The sequence below is a fragment of the Tauraco erythrolophus genome, chromosome 2 (genome assembly GCF_009769465.1).
Source record: "Tauraco erythrolophus isolate bTauEry1 chromosome 2, bTauEry1.pri, whole genome shotgun sequence".
Taxonomy (NCBI): domain Eukaryota; kingdom Metazoa; phylum Chordata; class Aves; order Musophagiformes; family Musophagidae; genus Tauraco; species Tauraco erythrolophus.
In genome coordinates this window covers 1,350,687-1,373,112 of record NC_141466.1, presented here as the reverse complement: position 1 = coordinate 1,373,112, position 22,426 = coordinate 1,350,687, and the positions used below count along the sequence as shown (strand labels likewise).

Here is a 22,426-nt window from a genome sequence, read left to right as displayed (position 1 = left end):
GAATAACGATCTACTTAACGGAAAATCAGAATGCCATTTGGAATCCCTAAAAATCACGGAAGAGTAGGATTTCAGTCCTGCAACGAACGTGCGCCTGAACGAGAAGCGTTACCATTTTAAGAGAAAACCATCTTTCCGAACAAAACCCATCGAAGCTGCTTTTTCCTGCTCTTAGGGGTTATCCCAGCCTATTCCAGCAACGCGAATGGAAACAAAGGCTGCGTATGTGCATGCGTGTGCCACTTCCCACACAAAATACCCGCCCAGTATTTCAGAGAGCACAGGAAGGAAATGCCCACTGAGCTCGGGACGTGCCAATGTCAGTGCCGCCCGTGCCAGTCCGTTCCTGTGAAATTCGCGGCGTGCGGCGGAAAGTGGAAAGCAACGCGGGGCGGCCGGCTTGCGGTGGGGTGGGGAGACAGCTCAAAGCAGGCAGCGGAGGAGAATCGGCCATTTGGGAGGTTTAACAGGGGGCTGTTTGTCTGTCTGCCCTTTTGATGTTCAATGAGTCTTCAATTTTGTTGCAAGGAAGGAGGCATCGGGAAAAGGATGCTCCTCTTCCAGTGAAACCCTGGGAAAGCAACACCTTTATTTTAACGGCCTTCCCGCCAAGAACCCCCCGCAACATTTTGGCTTTCCCTGGCCATAGCTATCAGCAACACAACAGCTGCTCATTTTACAATGACTTGCCGGAGAGAGAATGATTGAAAGAGCCAATCTATGTCACACGGAGAAGCTGTGGCACGACATCGCAGGAGGTAATGGGAGAGGAATGAGGTCAGAACAAACAAGGGTAGGGTGAGAAGGGAAAGGAAAATAGCAGCCAACAGAATTATTCCAGGCGAGACGCTGTACTACACGATCCATGTCCAGAAACGGCCACAACCTGAACGCTGCGAGCAGCCGCCGACATGCCGACGAGCTCTGTATCACTTGCTCACAGCATCTCACCAGTATGGCTGATGAAAAAAGCTCCCAAAGTCCTGGTAACGAAGCACGGCGGTGGGAACACACCGGGGTGAAGGCACGCTCTGATCCATACTGCTTGGAAGCCCCAGCACCATCCCACTAGCCGCAGGGCTTTAAACAGCCGCCTCGCTCGTGTTGTTTTGTAGTCCGAGAAACGCAGCGGCAGCAGCAGCAACGCTCTCGGAGAGCCCTGCCCTAGCTCTCACCCAGGAGTTCACCTCCAGCAAAACTGCTGCGGAGACCAGGAGCTCATCCACGCCAGGGAAACAGCGGCGGGCGATTTTGACTTGGCATCATTCATAAAAATCCTTCCTGGGGAAGAGCTGCTTTTGCGTAACCACGGCAGACCACGCAACCACCGTGCAACGCGGTGGCGCGGCTCGTACGAAGCAGCAAGGCTTTTCACCAGGCCGGCCACAAAAACGAGCTTTTGGGCTCGGCCGAAGTGATGCAGCGACTCTGAGCCTGACCTTTGGGCCCACAGCCCTTCTGTTTTCACCCCACGGGGATCGACTGGTTTCACAAAAGTTATTCCTTTCCCCTACGTGCTGTCGTGTTCCCATCCCATCCATCGTGGCTACAATAAAGCTATTTTCAACGCCACGACGTTCTTTCCCTGTTCAGCAATCAGGCCACTAAAATGCCAATCCATTCACCTGCCTGAATCTGACTGCGGGAAAACATCACCCTTCCAGTTAAGCGGACTCCCTGGCTTCACCCAACAACAGGGACGGGCTTCTCCACCCCGTACTGGGAGACACACTGCAAACCCAAAGCTACCATACCGCACACAACGCAAACGCTCCGGTCCTGCTGCTGTCCCCACTAGTCCTGTCCCACCCCAGCACGTGCTGCTGGTCAGAGTGGCTGGAGAGGGCAGAAACGACGGCGGGGCGCGCGTGCGGCATCGGGGCTCGCTCCGGCCACGTTCAGCACGGCACGTTCCGGCGTGCCCTGAGCTCAGTCCTCTTTGCTCGTCTAGTTTAACCCCTGCATACAAACAGGCACGTACGTTTTGCACAAACGCTTTTGCACGGAACACCGAAACACACGCTACTCACTGAGTTTTAACCCGCACGTGGTTTACGGCACATCTAATGAAAAGGCATCACTGGTTTTGTTTCTTTTAACTGAGCTCCGTGGTGATTTTTTCGTGGTTTTGTCAGCAACTGATGTTATCTCTGGGGTAATGTCAGCACTCTCCTACTCTTAGGAATTCCCCTAGCGTTCAAATTGTCAGAAAACAGTGAAAAACTTGAGATTAGAAAGAGAATAAACAGATCTGACACACCAAATACACATTGCTGCCTGACCTCCTGCGGGTAACATGCCAGATGGGTGGGGACAAGGTAAAAAACTGGGATTAATGAATGCTTTTTTTTTTTTTTCTTCTGAGTATCTAAACAGATTTCCATAAACTTCTCAATGTTCGTGAATGACTGCACGTCATACTCTATGTGGCACAAGAGAGCAAGCAGCAAGCATGCCACTGGCATTTCAATTATCACTGGTGGGGCTGGATTCCTAGTAACTTTCTGACCTTTGCAAATATTAAGAAATATCTCATGTAACGTTCTATGCTCACGTCCAAAGTTACATTATCATAATACAGGGCTGGAAAACCTCCGCCTCATCCTGCGTGTCTGAAACCACTGCACAAGTCCAAGAGCCAAAAGCAACAAAAATACGCAGTAAAAACAAAAAAGGGACCTTGTAAATAACAGAGAGAAATACGTGACAGAGAGATGACACACGAATCAAATACAAAGAATTACAATTAAGTATTCGCATCAGTTGATGATAAAAACCATTTATCAAACACGTATGTGGAGTCAAGTTCAGAATTTTTAGCACTCCAAAGGCCTCCCAGCTTAAGTTGAGAAGGAATTCACCCCTGCTTTAAATACGCATTTTTTGCAGAAAAAGGCCCTGAAAAAGCAGGATTCTCAGAAAACAAATGACTTCGGAATACGGAAGTATTTACGTATTTAACAAACCTGTCTATCAGTTTCGTTTTGTTTGTTGAAACAAACTTACCTGGAATACTCGCTGGAGAAATGGGACCAGATCTCGACTGGTTGCTTCCAACGGGAGAGCCTACAGGGGAAGGCGACGGGCCCCCGGGGATGCCAGAGAGATGTGGAGAAGCATGAGGGGAGAACGGAGACTGTGCAGGGTTGCTCTGCTCCCCTTGGCTGCTCGTAGAGCCCGAGGCGCTAACGGCTGAGCTCAGGGTTGCTTCTGTTCCAGTCGGCAAGTCGTCAATGGATCCAGATAAATCCTGAGGAAAAAGGAAAAAAGAACTTAAGCAGCCGTATGGGCTAATACCCAGGCCACAGGACTCGAGAGCCAGCGTGGCAATGAGGTCCACCTGTTTACTTCCTGCAGCAGATAACTGGGAGGTTGTCTTTTAACGTTGGTTCATGTAGGTACAAATGACAGCAGAAAACGAGGCCAATATGTACAATTCTCTACTTAATCTCTAATTCTTCTGAGAAAAAGAACAAGCAAGGGCAACAAATGAATTGGAACCGAATTCACTCAACATTGAATTTAACCTTTTCCATCTGGATTAAGCTTTCAAAATTAATCCCGCAAATTCTGCCTGAGCATACTAAAACTAATGAAAATGATACATCAGTTTCACTTTCACACGGTATTTCATTCTGGGGTTTGCTACCATTACAGTCACAGCTTATACACTGCTCCACTCTTTACATCGTTACCAAAAGGAGAGCAGGAGGGTGTAAAATGCTGTGACAGAGCAAGTGCGCACCCCTGACAGGAAAAACCTCAATTCCTAAGCATCCCAGAAAAATCTCGTCGAAACCAAAAAGTGCCAAGGTAGCTTTTGACCTGCTTGACTAGTGGCAAGGTGCAAGTTAAGGAGCACGTTACTATTTCTCTTAGTAAATAAAGGTGCAAGCAAGAGGCAGAGAGCTACCCCACATAGAGAACGGGTCATTAAACGACCTTCGAGGCTTCCAACGACTGGGATGACGGAGCGTGTTACTTTGGCTGAGACTCATTTCACCGGGCTGGCTCATGCACGTGCTTGCACCGTAGAGTTGTCCGAATGGCAGTGGAACAGGTTGCCCAGAGAAGTTGTAGGTGCCCCATCCCTGGCAGTGTTCAAGGCCAGGTTGGATGAGGCTTTGGGCAACCTGGTGTAGTGGAGGGTGTCCCTGCCCATGGCAGGGGGGTTGGAACTGGATGATCTTTGAGGTCCCTCCCAACCCCAACCATTCTATGATTCTACGAAAAGCACAAGAAGAACTGGGCTCTGCCTGAGCAAAACGCTCACGAAGAAAAGCCTTACTGCTCCCTAATTTTCCTAACAAAAAAATAAAGACATTTTTAGAAATTACAGAACTTGGGATGAAATGCATGGATTTAGAGTAAGAGTCTTTGCCCGATGCTGACTACATCCGTTAAGGGAGGCTCACAGCCAGTCTCCCCTAACAGACAGACAGTCTTCCAAGGCATGGAAACAGTAGGATTAACAGTTTAAACACCAGTAACATCCAGTAGAAGCCATGTAGAGAAAGCTACGTGTTATTCCTCCTTGCAAATAAAGGCAGCAAATACAACCCACTTGATGCAGCTCTCTGCGGGACACCTCACAGACCTTATTTCTGATGAAATATCCCCAAATACTTCAGGCACGTTTCTCACCACGATTTAACCTTGCTTTTTCTGACAAGCACAACATTGTATGGGTATTTCATCAGGCATATGAAAAGCAAAATTTAAGTTTGAAACTTCAATCTATGTGTGGATTCTGCATTCATTCAAGAGTAGACTTCCACATCCCTACAAATGGAAATTTAATTGTGAAATGGGCAATAAACTATTCTCATTGTTTCTTTTTTGAAACTATTAACCGTAGAGAATGTAAACAAGAAGTAACATGTTGATACTGCATAGAGTGATGCTAGAGATTTTTTGCAGTACAATGTACCTGGCAAACAGGTAAGCAATTACTGCTTTTCCACACGTAATATGGAATTCTTCTAAATGGAATCGAATCGCTGCTGTCGTGATGTCTAACAAATGCTGCAGGAAGTGCTGATAAAACAAACGCTGCTGAAAAGCCTATAATAAACCCTGAAAGCCAAATGCAGCAGAATAGAGCCTATTTTAAAAGAATACAAATTCTGCATAAACAAACAGACAGGCACCCAATGATGGAAGATACGGAAAACACAGAGGTTTACATTTACAATAACAAAGATTTTAAAAGGGCATTTGGATTAAAGCTTTCCTTTATTTCGGCAAGCCAGGAAGGACTTGGAAAACAAACACGTCAAACTAACGAAAAGCCTTGAAGCAGTCAGCACTGTCCGTGATGGAATTACACGCTGTTCGGAGACCACGGCACGACCTGATTGCTCCCACAGCATCTCCCCGGCTTGCGGGGAAGGACCTGGGGCCAGGGATGAAGTTCACGTTTCCCATCAGGTCGCATCCAACTTCTCCAGCCTCCCGTAGGGGTGGAGTGACTGCCGAGTCGCCGGCGTTTCCTCAAGTGCCTGCCTTCCAGGGATTTCCTCACCAACCTGATGTACCTCACTCACAAAAGCGGAGAAAAGAAAGGAAGAGGAAAGCTTGCACGATGCCGGTCTGGTTTAGAGCGTGAAGCCACGCCACCCTCCCCAGCACAGCCAGGAAGAGCAGCCAGGCAGCTCGGCACACTCGCCGTGTCCCACGCTCGGCGTAAGCACTGGGACCTCCTCCCCAGGCTGGAGAACTTTGCAATCCACTGAACTCCTCTGCTGAGGACACTATGGCAGTGCTTGTCCATCAGACTCGTCGAGAAGGCTGACAATGATGTTGCCTTCAGGACGGCACGAAAGGCTGTTGCCTGTCCCGACGCCTGGGCTGTGCTACACAACCCTTACACCTTGTGTTACAGTGGGCTAAATGAGAATCATGGAATCATCTGGTTGGAAGAGACCTTCAAGATCATCGAGTCCAACCGTTCACCCTGCACTGTCAGGATCCCTAAACCATGTTCCTCAACACCAAATCCACATGGTTTTAAACACCTCCAGGGATGGGGACTCCACCACCTCCCTAAGCAGCCTGTTCCAATACTTCACAACCCTCTCTGGAAAGAAATTCTTCCTGATATCCAACCTAAATTTCCCCTGGCGTAACTTGAGGCCATTCCCTCTCGTCCTGTCATTCCTAACGTGGGAGAAGAGGCCAACCCCCATCTCCCTACAACTTCCTTTCAGGGAATTGTAGAGAGCGAGAAGGTCCCCCCTGAGCCTCCTCTTCTCCAGACTGACCAGTCCCAGCTCCCTCAGCCGCTCCTCACAGGACAAGTTCTCCAAACCCTTCACTAGTTTCGTTGCTCTTAAAATTGTTGATATTGAGAAATCTCAGCTGTTCTGCGAGAGGTGGTTTGCGGATCGTTACCATGTGATTTTTGTCACCGTGTGCTTCGTGCCCTTACCTACTCCTGTAAGGCAGAATGCCCGAGTAGGCGAGCAACTGGGAAACTGCCAGCACACAAAGGCTTTAGAAACACCTCTGCTATCCGCAAAAGCTAATTGGGAAATTAAAGAGGAGAAGAAAGACTTTATGTGAAGCACCCAGACAGAAAGAGCAGGAGTCGACTTACTGTTCTCCTACTCTCAGCATTTTAATGCTTGCTTTCACCTGGGTGTAACGGAGCAGTGACGGAGTCGTGCAATTTCCACATCACAAACATTTATTTATACTGAAACTACTACACATTACAGACGTCCATTACACGAACATGCTTGGATTTACTTAGCATACCCCTATGTAAAGCTATTAAAAAGCCTACTAATAAGAGAAATTCGCAGCGGTTTAAGCACACAGCCTAGTTAACAAAGAAGCTCTGTAACTAATACTCCTCTAGAGGACAATTTAGTCAGCAGGGCACCAACTCTATTCTTCTTTTATAAGTACTATCAGATCTATGATGCCTGTAAAGAACAGAGAGACCTTACTTACTGCATCTCATTCAAACCAAGGCACCTTCAAGCTACAGTGCTTCCATTTATCTTGTTGGAAAGCTGGCAGGTTAGGTAATTGCTGGGATTCTTTTAAGGGGCTGAAGTCCCTGTACCCTAAGGCATGCCTTAAATTTTGCCTCTTTTCAGAGGCTTTTTTCTGGAAAGCACTCGTTTCTTCCAGTAAAATGTGGCAAGTCTAGAGTTACCACAAATCTCTTGTTATACAGATCTGTTTCTTGTAGAGTAATCTTATTATTCTTGTCTATAGTATTGGTATGCCTGTATTTTCCAATGTGGCACCGAATCTAAGAAAAAATGAAAGATAAAATTTTTTTTTTTCCAACGTCACAAATCCGTATCACAGTTCTGTATTCTCTACGCCAGTTTTTACATCCTGTATTATTCAGGATATCCCAACCAGTTTTCAAAGTTCCGTTTCCAGGGAATGCTTTGATTAGAAACTGAAACGTCCCTGTGCACGATTTATCTCTTTTAGTGAAGTGTTTTATCCCCAACAATCTTCACTTCCAGCCTCACCTTCCACCCATGCACAACCTTTATTCTTGTCCTTCTGACAAGTACAAGAGCTAAAATGAACAGGATCGCACTCTGCTCGGGATTATAATGTTTTGCCTTCCTGGTGGTACGATCTTATCAGACTGACAGGAGAGCCACTCCTGGAACAGCACACCAATTTACTGTCGCAACACGGCCAGCAAGGGCTAGAAGGAAGAAAACCACTTAGAGAGACTCAGGAAACCCCAAGTTACCTACAAAGAGAGCACAAGAAAAAAAAAATACAAACACCCATCTATAACACAACAACATTAACTTACCCAGGGAATACACCTGGATCCAATAAACAGCAAAAAGGAGAGTACAGTAACTCGATAACACCACCACAATTTTACACACAGAGTGGGACAGGATTAGAGCATTCACCATGGAGCAAAAATTTACACTGCAAACACTTCAGGAGGTTGCTGGTTCTGCTCACGAGTGTCTCAGCAGACATAAACCAATATTTTACTAAAGGGAACCCTTGCTAAACACCTACAGCTGGAAAAGGATGAGCATGTTCTCCGAAATCAGTGGAGCAGGTCTGGTATGCACACAGCACCTTGCTACCCAAGCCTCTCTGCTGCTAAATTACACCCAAAATTCAGTGACAGGTTGCTGTAGTCTGGGGCTCTCACGGGGACTGTGCGGAGCACAGACAACCTGGGATTTATTTAAACTTCCCAACTATTGCCCATTGATTCCTTTATGCTCGGGGAGCAGAAGAAAAGCAGAGGTGTTCTACAGATACTAAAATTAAAACCACACAAAACCTCCAAGAAGCCGAACACCCCAGACTCTACCTTCCCCCCGTTTGCTAGCATGGGTCCCAGCACTACCAGCAGGGAGCTGCAGCAACCCACTGGCTGCAGGACCAAAGCCCTGCTCGCCCCGTTCAGCCCTTCCTGCAGCATTTCCGAGGACGGTGCTGCTCCGAAGACAGGATCCTGCACGAAATATCCATCTCCTTACCACGAATCACCGCTTTAGAAGTGAAATTACATATACACCCAAACATATTTTCCCTGTAAGTATGTAAATACGTACTCGAGCAGACGTACGCTCTGCTATTGTTCTGGAGCCACGGGGGATGATGAACAATATGCTCCGTAATTGAGATTAACTTCCAACAAATGCTTTGGCTGACAAACACGCACACAAAGGGAAAACCCACAATAGCTCTGTTTAAATTTCAAGATATTTGTAAGACCTCTTTTCACCACAGAGCAGCCCATAATAGCATGTTTCAAGAAGTCTTCCAAAGGCCCTGCTGGTCACATTGTGGAGGCAGCGAGCGAGCTAACAGCCTCCCGCCGCCTGCGCGGCCAGGAACACGCACGGCAGCGGCAACGATGGGGACCGCGAGGAAAATCCTCCTGTGTTCAAAGGCTGCTGGCCCCTCAACAGGCACCCTCCTTCCACACCACACATATTAAGACCTTCAGCCAAGCAAGCCAAACATACCGAGTGTGCATCCTTAAAAAATCCTTTTTTAACAGGAGGCAGCAAGGCTGCTGTCACATTTTTGCCAAAGTGCCTTTTTGCCCCTCTTTCCGAAATGAATTTGGGGAGAGAAAGCAAGGTCCGTTCTCTGAATGCTGTTAATTCAAGGTTTGGAAAAGGAAAAGTAGACAAGATCACTTCCATTTCAAACACCTCCTTGAGGGAAAAGCTACATTTTTGTCGACGGGCAGAGCTCTACCTCAGAAAATGATGTTGTAAGAAGAGGGTTTGTTTCATACTGAAAAATTTACTTGCAGGACAAACCCAGACTTTGATAATATTTGGGCAGAGGTACTTTTTAGTTTGCCAGTCTTCATTCCACTTCTAGATGTGTTTTTAAAAATTTTAACTTGTTTTTAGAATTTTTAACTTTAACTTCCACGTGGTAAACTCTTCATGTAATACTCTGTATGAAGGAAACTCTGAGCACATAGCAAAAACGTTACCTTCTTGCACTAAATTTAGTGACAAAGCATCACTTCCTAGGGAAACGCATTCCCTTCATTCTGCAGACCTCACATGCTTCCCAAAGTAACTCAGTGGCTGAACCGTGTTGCACGGACTCTGATCAGTACCAAATACTTTCTCTGAAGAGTTATACAGGGAACTCCACGAGGATGCAAAATGTTTTCCCCAAAAGCCCGATACTCGCTCGAGCAACTAAGAAGTGCAAGCAAACAATGCAATGTCAGTGCTCTGCCTGCTGTCTTTTCAACCTACAGCATCCTGGAATCATATCAGTCTTCAAGAAATTATCTACAAAAAAACAACTTGGAAACCAGATTCAAGTCACAGCTTACTACCTCATCATAGAATCACAGAATCATAGAATGGTTAGGGCTGGAAGGGACCTTCAAAGGTCATCTAGTCCAACCCCCCTGCAAGGAACAGGGATATCTCCAACTAGATCAGGTTGCTCAGGGCCTCGTCCAACCTGGCCTTGAACGTCTCCAGGGATGGAGCATCCACCACCTCTCTGGGCAACCTGTGCCAGTGTTCTACAACTCTCATGGTAAAAAATTTTTTCCTAATATCCAACCTGAATCTACCTCCCTCTATCACAAAGCAAACGACTGTTTTGGATGGTTCTTATTCATAATTTGGATATGAAATTCATTCCCAGTCTTAAAAAAAATCCTGATTAAAAGTGTACAGAAAACACTGTTTCTAAGAAAAGTGTTAGTTCTAATAAACAAATACTTGCCAAGAGTGGGGAAAGAGCAAAGGAAAGTTTACTTTTTTGTTTTCTTAAACAAGTTCCCTAAAGCTGGTATGAATTTTATTGCTGACTAACTGACTTGGGTTTTTCTCCAAACACTCAGTTAATGGGAATGTTTCATCTGCCAAATGCAAGGGATCTTAAGTGGACTCGCTGCAAAGTCAGAACCAAATAGTAGAATCATAGAATGGTTAGGGCTGGAAGGGACCTTCAAAGGTCATCTAGTCCAACCCCCCTGCAAGGAACAGGGATATCTCCAACTAGATCAGGTTGCTCAGGGCCTCGTCCAACCTGGCCTTGAACGTCTCCAGGGATGGAGCATCCACCACCTCTCTGGGCAAATAGTAATACCTCTTTTTTCCCCCCCTCTCTTTTCTTTTTCAGGTAACTCCTGGTCCTACAATATGAACACCAAAGCGTACATGACGAGTTGGTGCAGTGTCACCGGCTCAGACCTCAGGAAACCCACTGCAAGCTGACTGTGGGACTTGGCCCCCTGTTTTGCTCATTCAAACACCGAGACCCCTGCACCAAAATTACCTAATGGGACTCACAGGAAGGGACATCTGATCCACGGGCTCTCCATGGAGGAGACTGCGAAGCCACCGACGAGGAAACAGCCAAGTATTTCCCCTGTGCACAGGCAGGTATTAAGGACCTGAGCCGGTAGGACTACGCGGACTGCACAGGAGAAGCTGTGGCTGAAGGCTCTCCTTGCACGTGTGCCCACTGGCTTGCACTTTCACTGACAGTGAACACTACTGCAACAGTACAGTCCATGAGGGTCAAGAGATGCGACCAGCATTCCCAGCTGCCTAAGTGGGACTGCCACCCTGACAAGGAATATGATTTCGTTCTGCTGAATATGGCATCTCACAGTACCATTCAATTCTTAGTTTGTTTAAAGAAAGAATAACTTCTTACTCCATTTGCTTAACAATCAAAGGATCTGTGTTTGTAAGACAACGTTCACTAACAATAAAAACTGTTGACCTGCAGATACAGGTGACCAAGAACAGAACATGATATGCCCGTACCTGTCAGACACAGGATGAGAAGAAGTTGCTAAGATGGATATAATCACACTCCTGTGCCTACACTGATCCATGATGGGACCTTATTTGCTTGTCCAGACAAGAGCTTTCCAGCAGAAAACTCAGGGCAATGAGAAATTCAAAACTGACACCATAGCTTTGAGGCACCAGAAGAAAGGCCAGACAACCACAACCCTCCCTGCCCGTCACTCGCTACGGGGTCTGCAGCTCCCCAACAGTTAACAGGACGCGGACTCCTGAGATGTCCAGGTGCATCAAGAAATCTCCTAATGGCATAAAAAAAGGCACTAGCTCACAAACATCGACTCCCATACACGAAACGATAAATGCTAATGACCCATGTGCTACCAAAGCAAATTGACGAAGCCTAACAAGGACTGTAACCAGGTAAGACATGCAGCTTGTCTGACAACAATACTTTTTTATTTTGAAAATAAACAGTAAACCTCCACAACAGAAGAACAATAACACAGTGCCTCTCAAGATACAAACTTCACTGTTTATCTCTGAAGAAGAATGCTTAGCACGTAGAATTTCTGGAAATAAAATTTAAAAACAAAAAGCCAGGAACCCTTAGGAGTCATTTGTTTCTTCGGTATTGTAGCAAAGAAAAATTCTCAGCCAACAACTCTTGTAGCTACAGCATCAGCTATTTACCATCAATAAATCATCAACATTTAGAACAACCAAATCAATGAAAACCACAACAAATTGCCCCCATGAAGAAAGAAAGAAAAGTTACGTTTGCCTACAGCAACCTAATAAAACCCAGTCGTACTCATACTGCTTCCCATTCATAGTTTCCTCCGTGCCAATTTTAACCATCCCCAAACATGAAATCCCTTCTGTTAAACTTGAGGTTTTTTCATACGAAGAACAACGAGGTGGGAGTTGACAACTTCCTTCTTTTGCGTCTCTTTGGATTACAACCATTTTCTAGATCATGTAGCCCACGGCCACCTCCCCAGGGAGAAGACAGACTAAACTGGGAGGATAAAACAGAGAGGAAGCTGACTAAAGGAAAACATGCACTGATTCAGAACATTTCAAGCTCCCTGGAGCTTCTTATTTTGGGGATCACTATCCTACTCCCTTTCTGCAAGCTCAGAATTTGAATGGCCACTGGGCGACTCCTTGCTCGCCAGCCCAGCCTGCCTTCGTAGTGGTGCTCCTGGTCATCTTGAATTCGACATCACAAGGCCAGCAGAAAAACACCACGGACTTGCTGTTCCCTCTCCCATCACGTACCGGTTCTACTTTCACAGGCTGAAAGAGTTGGGGCTGTTCAGCCTGGAGAAGAGGAGGCTCCGGGGTGACCTTATAGCGGTCTTCCAGTACCTCAAGGGGGCCTACAGGAAAGATGGGGAGAGGCTGTTCAGGAGGGCCAGTTATGATAGGACAAGAGGTAATGGTTTTAAAATAGAGGGAGGTAGGTTCAGGTTGGATATTAGGAAAAAATTTTTTACTATGAGAGTGGTAGAACACTGGAACAGGTTGCCCAGAGAGGTGGTGGATGCTCCATCCCTGGAGACGTTCAAGGCCAGGTTGGACAAGGCCCTGAGCAACCTGATCTAGTTGGAGATATCCCTGTTCCTTGCAGGGGGGTTGGACTACATGACCTTTGAAGGTCCCTTCCAGCCCTAACCATTCTATGATTCTATGATTCACAGCTGATGTAGAAAGAAATCAGACCGAGTAAGCACGGAGCAGAGTACTGAATCGCAAGACAGACAAACATGCTTTTGGGCAAAAGCGCATGAGAAATAGCAACAGGCATCACCAAAAGAACATACGGGTCAGTAGACCTGAGACTGACCCAAAATTTTAGCAAGAAGAGCAGCAATAAGAATTAGAAATGATTGCTTACTCCCTGTATTCCAACCACTCTGGCTACCACACTTTTAGAAACTTGCAGCGCATGCAGTCAGACACAGACCATCTACCTTGACATCTACAGATTCAAAAACTTGAGATTTTGCAGGTGTGGCTCAAGCCAAAAGGAGCAAACACCACTTTGGAATACCGTAACATGAAACGAGGTAAAATTCACACCACGTCTATCCTGCGGCACGCTCACACGTGACTGCGGTGCAGAGGTTCTCAACAGGTCTACGCAACGTGGCTCACGCAGGAGCAGCTCCTTGAACACGACCACACACCTTCACATGGCTTAACGTACTTTACTGGTTGCTACCACCCTGAGTCACAACGCCCCTATTTTGCAACTATAAATGAATGTCTTTCTACCTGAGCTTTGAATCATAGAATGGTTAGGGCTGGAAGGGACCTTCGAAGGTCATCTAGTCCAACCCCCCTGCAAGGAACAGGGATATCTCCAACTAGATCAGGTTGCTCAGGGCCTCTGATAGCTTCTCAGACTATCTCACATTGCACTCAGAAGGCATCAGCCGTGCTGTTGAGAAGTCTGGACCTACAATACTATCTGATTTGGAGACTGCAACTGAGAGAGTAGGAAAAGTGTAGTCCAACAATTGCCCACCGATCGCTGAAAGCAGATCTCCTCATCCCACAGTAAATTAGGCAAGTTGATAACAAGCGAGCTGTTCTGACAGCTCAAGGTTACCTACGTGTGGACCATGACAAAGGGCTAAAATAACTGATGAACCTGTGCACCTGTATGCACAAGGTTTAAAAGCTCTTGATCTACACCACTTGCCTTTTTTTTTTCTTTTAGGCGTATTAATACCCTTTGTAGAATTACAAAACTGTAGAATTATAATGTAGAATTGATAAAGAGGATGTCCAGCAGGTTACCGTGAGAAAAAGGATCTACAAAACACAGTTTCTCATTAGCTTAGGGCTTGTGCATGCATCATACTGTGTCTGTCTCTTCTCTTTCCCACAACACCCAGTAACCAAATACCACAACTCAGTGAAATGATAAATAAGCCACAGACACATCTTACACTTCAAAGACACAGGTGCTCCAGTGCTTTCCATCTCTTCCTCTTGCATCAGAAGCTGAAAGGAGCAGAAAAATGCACGCAACAAAAAAGAGTGATAAATGTTAGAAAGGCTTCCTTTCTAAGGAACTGAGTGAGGAGACTTGCCTCGGAGAACAAATTAATTAATTAATAAAGTCTTATTCAGCAGAACTGGAACAAACTGGATATGCAGTGTCACACTGGGATACCAGGCAGCAACGAGTGTCACAATGTCTGCTGCAATAAACGCAGCTCAATTTGCCACTGCAGACTCAGTTCTCTCAGCATCTCACAGGAGTCTCTCCTCCTCCTCCCTCTTTGCTTCTCTTCCCTTTTCCTGAACTCAACGCGGCCCCGGCGGCGCAGAGTCCGAAAACCAGTAAAGCACAAAGCAGCGGGGCTGGGATGGCTCTGACTCCGCTCTGCTCCACACCCGCCACGCGCACACAAACTGCTCGCTCTGCTCTCAGGTTTCTGGGCCACAGCAGCAGAACCAAACCATGACGCTTCAAGAGCTGTTCACTCAACCCTCCCACCTCTTCGTTTCCAAGTAACCTGGGAAAAGGCTGGGAAATGAAATCCAAGACGGTAATAAAGTAGAAAATAAACTTTCAGATCTTTTCTTACACATGCCAACTAGAACCAGACTCTCTCACCACCCCAGGTTCTGGAATTCACATCTCCTCGCAGTAATTCAGTGCTGGTTGGGCAAGTTATTGTGCAAAATAATTGAGCAGCAAGGGAACGCGGTATTTCGAGACGATACAGCTCTAACAGACTTGTGTAGAACTCATGTTTCAGAAACCTCTGCACAAATTTCAAAAGGCTTTGGAAATCCTAGAAAAGTGTCTTGGCCTCAGATTTCTTTGGAAATAATGTCTTTATTACCTTGGTAGAGGCATAATAATAATACTGTGTTCAGCTCTGGAGTCCCCAACACAAGAAGGACATGGAGCTGCTGGAGCAGGTCCAGAGGAGGCCATGAAGATGATCCGAGGGCTGGAGCACCTCTGCTATGGAGACAGGCTGGGAGAGTTGGGGCTGTTCAGCCTGGAGAAGAGAAGACTCCGGGGGGATCTTATTGCAGCCTTCCAGTACCTAAAGGGGCTGCAGGAAAGCTGGAGAGGGACTTTTTACAAGGCTGTGTAGCGACAGAACAAGGGGCAACGGATTTAAACTGAAAGAGGGAAGATTTAGGTCAGATATAAGAAAGAAAATCTTTACATTGAGGGTGGTGAGGCACTGGAACAGGTTGCCCAGAGAAGTTGTGGCTGCCCCATCCCTGGAAGTGTTCAAGGCCAGGTTGGATGAGACTTTGGGCAACCTGGTGTAGTGAAGGATTTCCCTGGCCATGGCAGGGGGGTTGGAACTAGAAGATCTTTGAGGTCCCTTCCAACCCAAACCATTCTATGATTCTATGATTCTATAATTCTTCAAGAAAAAATTCTGAAGGGCCAATACCCTCCCTCTCCCGTCTACTACTAAGCATGCTGTCCCAGCCACGGCTTACAAACTTTGCTTTTGGGGTGGGAAAAGGTATCTCGAGGCTAAGATAACGATGTGGTTGTCTTGATCATTGAGGGCATTAAGTTAATCTTTACCCACCAGGTTCATAATCTGAGGTGCACTCTTGAAATCCAACAAACGAGCAGAAATGTGGAAGAGTCACTATGGAAGTGTTAAACTGTGCAGACTATGCAATCCACAGAAAAAGCAATATACCAATTACTACTGTTTGTTAATTAATAAATCATAGAAAGGAAAGACTTCCATGGTGAATTGTGACAGCCAGCTTTCTGTGAGAATTTTTGAGCGCCTGAGTATGCTCCAAATTTGCAGCTTTTTCTTATCACAGAGAAGATAGGGAGTCCTGAGATCTTTTAGGCAAAGCTTTCAGTAGGTTCTTCCTCCAAAATGTTCCTTGGCTTGAAGGGAGGAGGTTGGCATTGCACAGAAGTACCAATTCAATGCAATGCTAATAAAAATGCTCTGACAAAATTCCAAGAAAGCACAGGTAGGATCTTCCAGGTAGAGCAAGTGTGATTGGCAACAATGCGGCTGCTGCTCCGTGGACAACGAGTAGGCACTCCGTGAAGCCTTAGCCAGCAAGGAGCTCCCAGACAGTGCTTTACTCAGCCCTTCACCTGAGGTGCAAACTGTCCTCCCCAGCACCTGCCAGGCCATGTCCCTGCCCTGGCTCCCTCCCAGCAAGCACCACTCATAGAATCACAGAGTGGTTTGGGCTGGAAGGGACCTTAAAGATCATCTAGTTCCAACCCCCCTGCCATGGGCAGGGACACCCTCCACTACACCAGGTTGCCCAAAGCCTCATCCAACCTGGCCTTGAACACTGCCAGGGATGGGGCAGCCACAACTTCTCTGGGCAAACTCACGACTTCAGATTATGAGACACTGCAGCACCATGGCCCACAGAGTGCATCTGGAAGCCACTGGTACGAAATATTTGTAAACAGAGTAACAGAGAACTTTTTTCCCCCACCCATCTCTATTCTAGTTGCATTGAATTTTGACCGTGTTCATACACGGGTGGGAAGAAGCACGTCAAGTGACGTGACAGAGAAAAGGGGGGGAAAAAAAGGGCTGCAGCTGGAAGCTTCTTTGAAAGAAGGTCTGCAAGGATCTTGTAAGGCAGCCACCCCTTCCCCTCCTCTCCTGCTGCTGTTGTTCCCCCATGGAAACCCCCACATCACACACAGCTGCCTGCAGAACCCCAGCTCTTGTCAATGGCTGCGTACTGGTCCTTGCAAGATGAAACAAAGAGATACTTCAGTCCTGCCAGTCCTTCAGGTGCAGCCCTACCTGTTGCTGATGCTCTGACCCTCAAATCTGCGTTTGAGCAACGTAACACAGCTCAGGGAGTAGGGCCGAGAGGTCTTCTGGGGAACACACGTGATGCCAAAATGGGAAAACAGCCACCTACGTCAGGGCGTGGTTTGAAAGGGCTACAGCTTGAGAAGAATATGGTTCTTACCCTGGTGAAAGTTTTGCTAAGTGGCTTCTAAAGGTCGCTGCTGCTTTGCTGCAGTGTCGCCCGAGGACTTGTCTTAGTTGCCCGTTCAGAGTCTTCTACGCTGAAGACTACAAATAGGGCCAGCATTTCTACACTGCTGTCTTCCTTAAGAAAAACCTACCTATCCCACAATTTCTCAGAAGATCTAACTGATGAACTACCAAACCAAAGCTCATGGCAGGGGGGTTGGAACTAGATGATCTTTGAGGTCCCTTCCAACTCTAACCATTCGATGATTCTATGATTCATTTCATTCTCCGAGTTATTCATTAGACCGACCACCAAAAAGAGAGGAAAAAAAGCAGATCAGTAAGCTGGGATCTTCACAAAGTCCAAAAACACTTCTGAAGGGTGCTTGTCAGAACAAACGCACCGAAGGAACAAGCAGCCTTGTGAATTAAGCAAAGAAATAAATAAAGGGGAAACATGTGAAAATTTCAACAACCGTGCCAATCTGTTGCGAGCTGTACCCGTGCCAGCGAGCGGCCTCGGGGCGCCGTAGGATTCCTCAGCGCGGTGCCAAGCTCCAGCAACCCTGTTATGGTTCGAGAGGAATTTCTCACAAGAGCTAACAAAGGCAGAAGGTCATAAATAAACACAGCGGGATCGCCTTGTCAGTTCTCATTATTAGCGCTGCAGGCACTCGCTTTTCTATGGGCTGCTTGCAGGTTCACTTAAGTGTAAGAGCTCCTCCTCGGAATTTCACATGCTCATAAATAAAGACAACATTTCTTCAGAAAAAGCAGGGCGCACCCAAGTTATTTGTTATTATTATTTGTTACGCGCCCAGGGGCACATGTGCTGCCTGCTGCCATCCCGTCCGTACGTGCCCGCGCGCCGGCCGAAAGCTCCGGCGCAGCTGACCCAGCGTCCTGCCACGCCACGCAGGCCTCCGTCAGACTGAGGCCATGACGAGGGAGGAGAGCCTTCCTCCTGTAGTACCGGCCACTGGAATTCCATCCGGGCAGGAGATGAGGCCGAGCTCCTAAACCGATCCTGACGGGCGTTACGCAACCAGGGAAGCACAGCTGTGTGATCACTACTGCGGCTACAAAATGGCATTTCAGTGTGAAGTTTCTTCTGTTACTGAGCTCTGAAACAGAGAGGGGGCCGTACCAGTAACTCTAGGAGTACAAACGTGCAAAGAAGGGAGGGAGAAGTTCTTAAAATCTCAAGTGCTGGTCCTTCCTGGCCACGAAGATGATAAGAGGGCTGGAGCACCTTTCCTATGAGAACAGGCTGGGAGAGTTGGGGCTGTTCAGCCTGGAGAAGAGGAGGCTCCGGGGTGACCTTATAGCGGTCTTCCAGTACCTCAAGGGGGCCTACAAGAAAGATGGGGAGAGGCTGTTCAGGAGGGCCTGTTGTGATAGGACAAGGGGTAATGGGTTTAAAATAGAGGCAGGTAGATTCAGGTTGGATATTAGGAAAAAATTTTTTACCATGAGAGTTGTAGAACACTGGAACAGGTTGCCCAGAGAGGTGGTGGATGCTCCATCCCTGGAGACGTTCAAGGCCAGGTTGGACGAGGCCCTGAGCAGCCTGATCTAGTTGGAGATATCCCTGTTCCTTGCAGGGGGGTTGGACTAGATGACCTTTGAAGATCCCTTCCAGCCCTAACCATTCTATGATTCACCTCCTGTCAGAATCATAGAATGGTTTGGGTTGGAAGGGACCTCAAAGATCATCCAGTTCCAACCCCCCTACCATGGGCAGGGACACCTTCCACTACACCAGGTTGCCCAAAGCTTCATCCAACCTGGCCTGGAACACCTGAAGCTAACCAACAGCCAAGTGAAAACATCTCACTTCTCCCGTACACATACCTACCTACCTATATTCAGACCTATGTAAATGCGTGGAAAGTGAGCTCTGTGTAAAACTAGACAAAGTTTAAATAAATTAACACTATCACGTAGCACATACTGATGTCAAAGTGCGTATGTAGTGCTTTTTGGAATATTAGGGGAAATTCGGAGGTCAGCAATGCTATCTCTAGAATACTTTTATTTTCTACGTATTACGCTGGAATGAAAAAAATGTGAAGACGTGAAGAAAGCTCAAAGGTTCATGACCTTGGAAACACCACCATTGAATTAAAAGTAAGCCAACGAATAGGCCTTAAGTGACACAGGGGACACCAGGGGATGCCTGGCAGCAGGAAGAACGCTGCTCCGTCACCATCTCTTCCAACACAAGAGAGGTGGCAGAAAATGTAATTACTTATTTGCCAAAAAAAACCCGAAACACTGCTCCCTCCTGTGAGCCGTACTGCACACCAAAGCACTGGCCCATTGAACGGTTGTGTCTTTGTAGTGGGCTAAAATCTGACGGACGTTATCACGGCTGTAATCCATCCTATCCCAAATTCTCACCTTTTAAAGCAAATTGCATGACGGACAAGCAAAAACCCTGATGCCTTGTATGCTTTCCGTGAGAAACTCAGGAAAATAATTTTCCTTCCAGTTTGCTTCCAGTCCCATCCCTTGCAACCAAAGGAAGCCGGCTTGCCAGTCCCCGCGGGCTACAGCGGAAAAGCTACGTTCACAGCCCTGTTTCTCCCCCTGGCGCAGCCCTTCGTCACACGCCACTCGGTGCCACCAACACCAGGAGTTGCTGGAATGGCCCTTGGGAGTCAAAAATCTCCCTGTTTCACTCTCAGAGGCTGCCAGCCATGCTGCGTGCACCTTCTCAACACAGCCCTCCCTGTGAGGAAGGAGGACGGCCGACTCTCCCTTCCACCAGCTGGCACGCACGGAGCCGTTTTCCAAATTTTTGACCCCATTAAGCTGGCTTTTACCAGCTACAACACCGAAGGTGCCAGGGAAGCCGCTTTCTTCCTGCATGCCAGCGACGGCGTGCTTCTCGGCTCCAGCTGCAATGACCCATGGCACGGCTGGCAGCGGGGAGCTTGGCACAGCGGGCACCCACCAGCTCACCAGCAGGGACCTGCTGTCCGCTGCCGGCGCGCTCCGGGCTGCGCGGGCTCCGCAGATGCTGTCCCCGCTGAACGTGGCACGTGAACCCACCAGACACCCCGCAGAAAGCAAATTTTTGTCTGATAAAAATACAGCCTGTCTCTCTCTCACTCCATTTTTTTCCTTCTTACCAATAAATCATCTCAACCCTTCACATGAAGGGAAAATGAACACATAACCAAGGGGAAAAAAAAGGCCCATAATAAACTATATTCAAAGGATAAATGCACGAAGCTTAAAATTCTTGTTCCTCACTGCCAGAGTAAGATACAAGACAGCCAGACTGGGAACACAGCCTGTGTGGTGAATTTAAGCCACGAAGCAGGCCAGCTGTGATCTAGAACAGTTCTGCACACATGATCCATCCCAACGGAGACGCTGAACAGCTTCACGGTGGCTTCTGAGCTCTCCAAGTCTTCTCGACTTGTGGATTTCAAGGATGGGGTTTTCTGAGAGCGGGATACCCACTGCCAAAGCAGTACTTAGATATTTTTTCCTCAATTTTTTTCTTATTACTATTTTAAAAACATTTACTATCAGACATGTTGCTATTAATTTATCTTCCCTGATCGAAACACATTTACTTCTGTAGAAACGCTCCTGTGCCACCGATTTCAAAGGAAGAGCCAGGTTTCAGCCCACTCACTCCGACCTGCACCTGTGTCAATTCCTGCATCTTGTGAATTCTATGGGAAGGGGAGAACTCCCTACACGAGCCAGGAAGAGACTTTAATCTATGAAGGGCTCTCTGCTATGAACAGCGATGGACAATCAGAGCCGAGCAGAAGGACGTTTCCGAAGGTTCTCCGCAGCACTTTGGAGTCGTAGTGCAAAGAACCTCAGGTTTCACAGATTCTTCTTTTTTTTCTTCTTTTTTTTTAGTACAATCCTGTTTGTTCTTCAGTGTTTGTGATCATATTTTGGTAGCACAACACTCATTTAGGCTGCCCAGGGAGGTGGTTGAGTCCCCATCCCTGGATGTGTTTAAGAATAGGGTGGATGATCTACTTAGGGATATGGTTTAATGGGGATTAGGGACAGTTGGACTCGATGATCTCTAAGGTCTTTTCCAACCTAGAAATCTATGAAATCATGGCTTTTTGGCAGCTTAGATACCTTAAAATTATTTTACATTTTACAGCTGGAATTATATAAAACTTTATAAAAACATTTCAAGTGCTTCAGATCTCCAAATTAAATCATTAAACACTGTCTCATACTCAGCAGTATGTTCCATTGCCATAGATGCACTACTGTGGAGTTTTTCCTCTAGGAGCAGGAAATATTTATTTTCTACAATCTGAAAAAGGTCATTTTACTTTTTTTAAGAGTGTGAAAAAATTATGCAAAGATCAGTTGAGGAAGGGGGAAAAAGAAGAGGAGGTATATTTCTCATAAAGAATGATGGAACTATTTTTTTTGTTACAAAATATCATTTGTTATTTTTCAGTCAAAGAAAACTGTAAGGAAAGACTAAAAAGGTTGAATCAACTATTGTTAAAAAAATTATGAATGCGCCAAAAGATCACAAACAGCATGTTAATGTCAGAGTGTTGGCTCCCATTGACTTCTCAGGATTTTAATTTTGCTTTTTAAAGGGAGAAAAGAGGAGAGAAAGAGAAGGCATCATTAGACTAAATCTATCCTGCCTAGCCTTAATTTTTTAAGCTGAAAACCCCAAACTGTGTCTACGATCTGTATCGGTTCGTACCTGACCACTTCAGCCGTCCCTGACACTTGACCTGCTTCCGAAAAGCAAGAAGTCCAATTTAAGCCAACAGTCCTACAGGGAGGTAATGGTTTGACCCTTGGTCCCTCCACCACAACCGTTTCAATTCTCTAATGATTTCCCTGCAGGGTTCATTTACCAGTTCTGGGTCAGAGACCAGCGCATCCACGAAGGCAAGGGGCAGCACGAGCACTGCATGATGGATTCGAAAATAAGTGCATCGTAAAGGAAACCTCCATCAATTAGGGATGGCCTTTGAATTCAAAACAAAAGGAAGCAAAGTGCAAAGCATGATGTCTGCTCTGTTCCCTTCAGCAGCACACAGACCCACGCGTTCGGAGATGTAGTCCAGCCTAGGTGCAGAGCCAGCAATTGTCCTCGGACAAACAGTCCCCGTTCATCCTCAGAAGATGCGCTGACTCCCTGCGCAACTGGGAGTCGAAGGGATTCAC

General features: G+C 46.7%; 1 protein-coding gene across 9 annotated transcripts in view; it reads right to left on the bottom strand.

The window, feature by feature from the left end:
• Positions 1–22,426, bottom strand: part of ARID1B (AT-rich interaction domain 1B) — a 358,666-nt gene that overhangs the window by 107,514 nt on the left and 228,726 nt on the right. For all 9 annotated transcript variants that reach the window (XM_086631993.1, XM_086631997.1, XM_086632001.1 and 6 more), the window contains one exon: positions 3,007–3,250. In XM_086631993.1, coding sequence (XP_086488119.1) covers positions 3,007–3,250 — 244 coding nt within the window. The remainder of the gene's footprint in view (positions 1–3,006; positions 3,251–22,426) is intronic.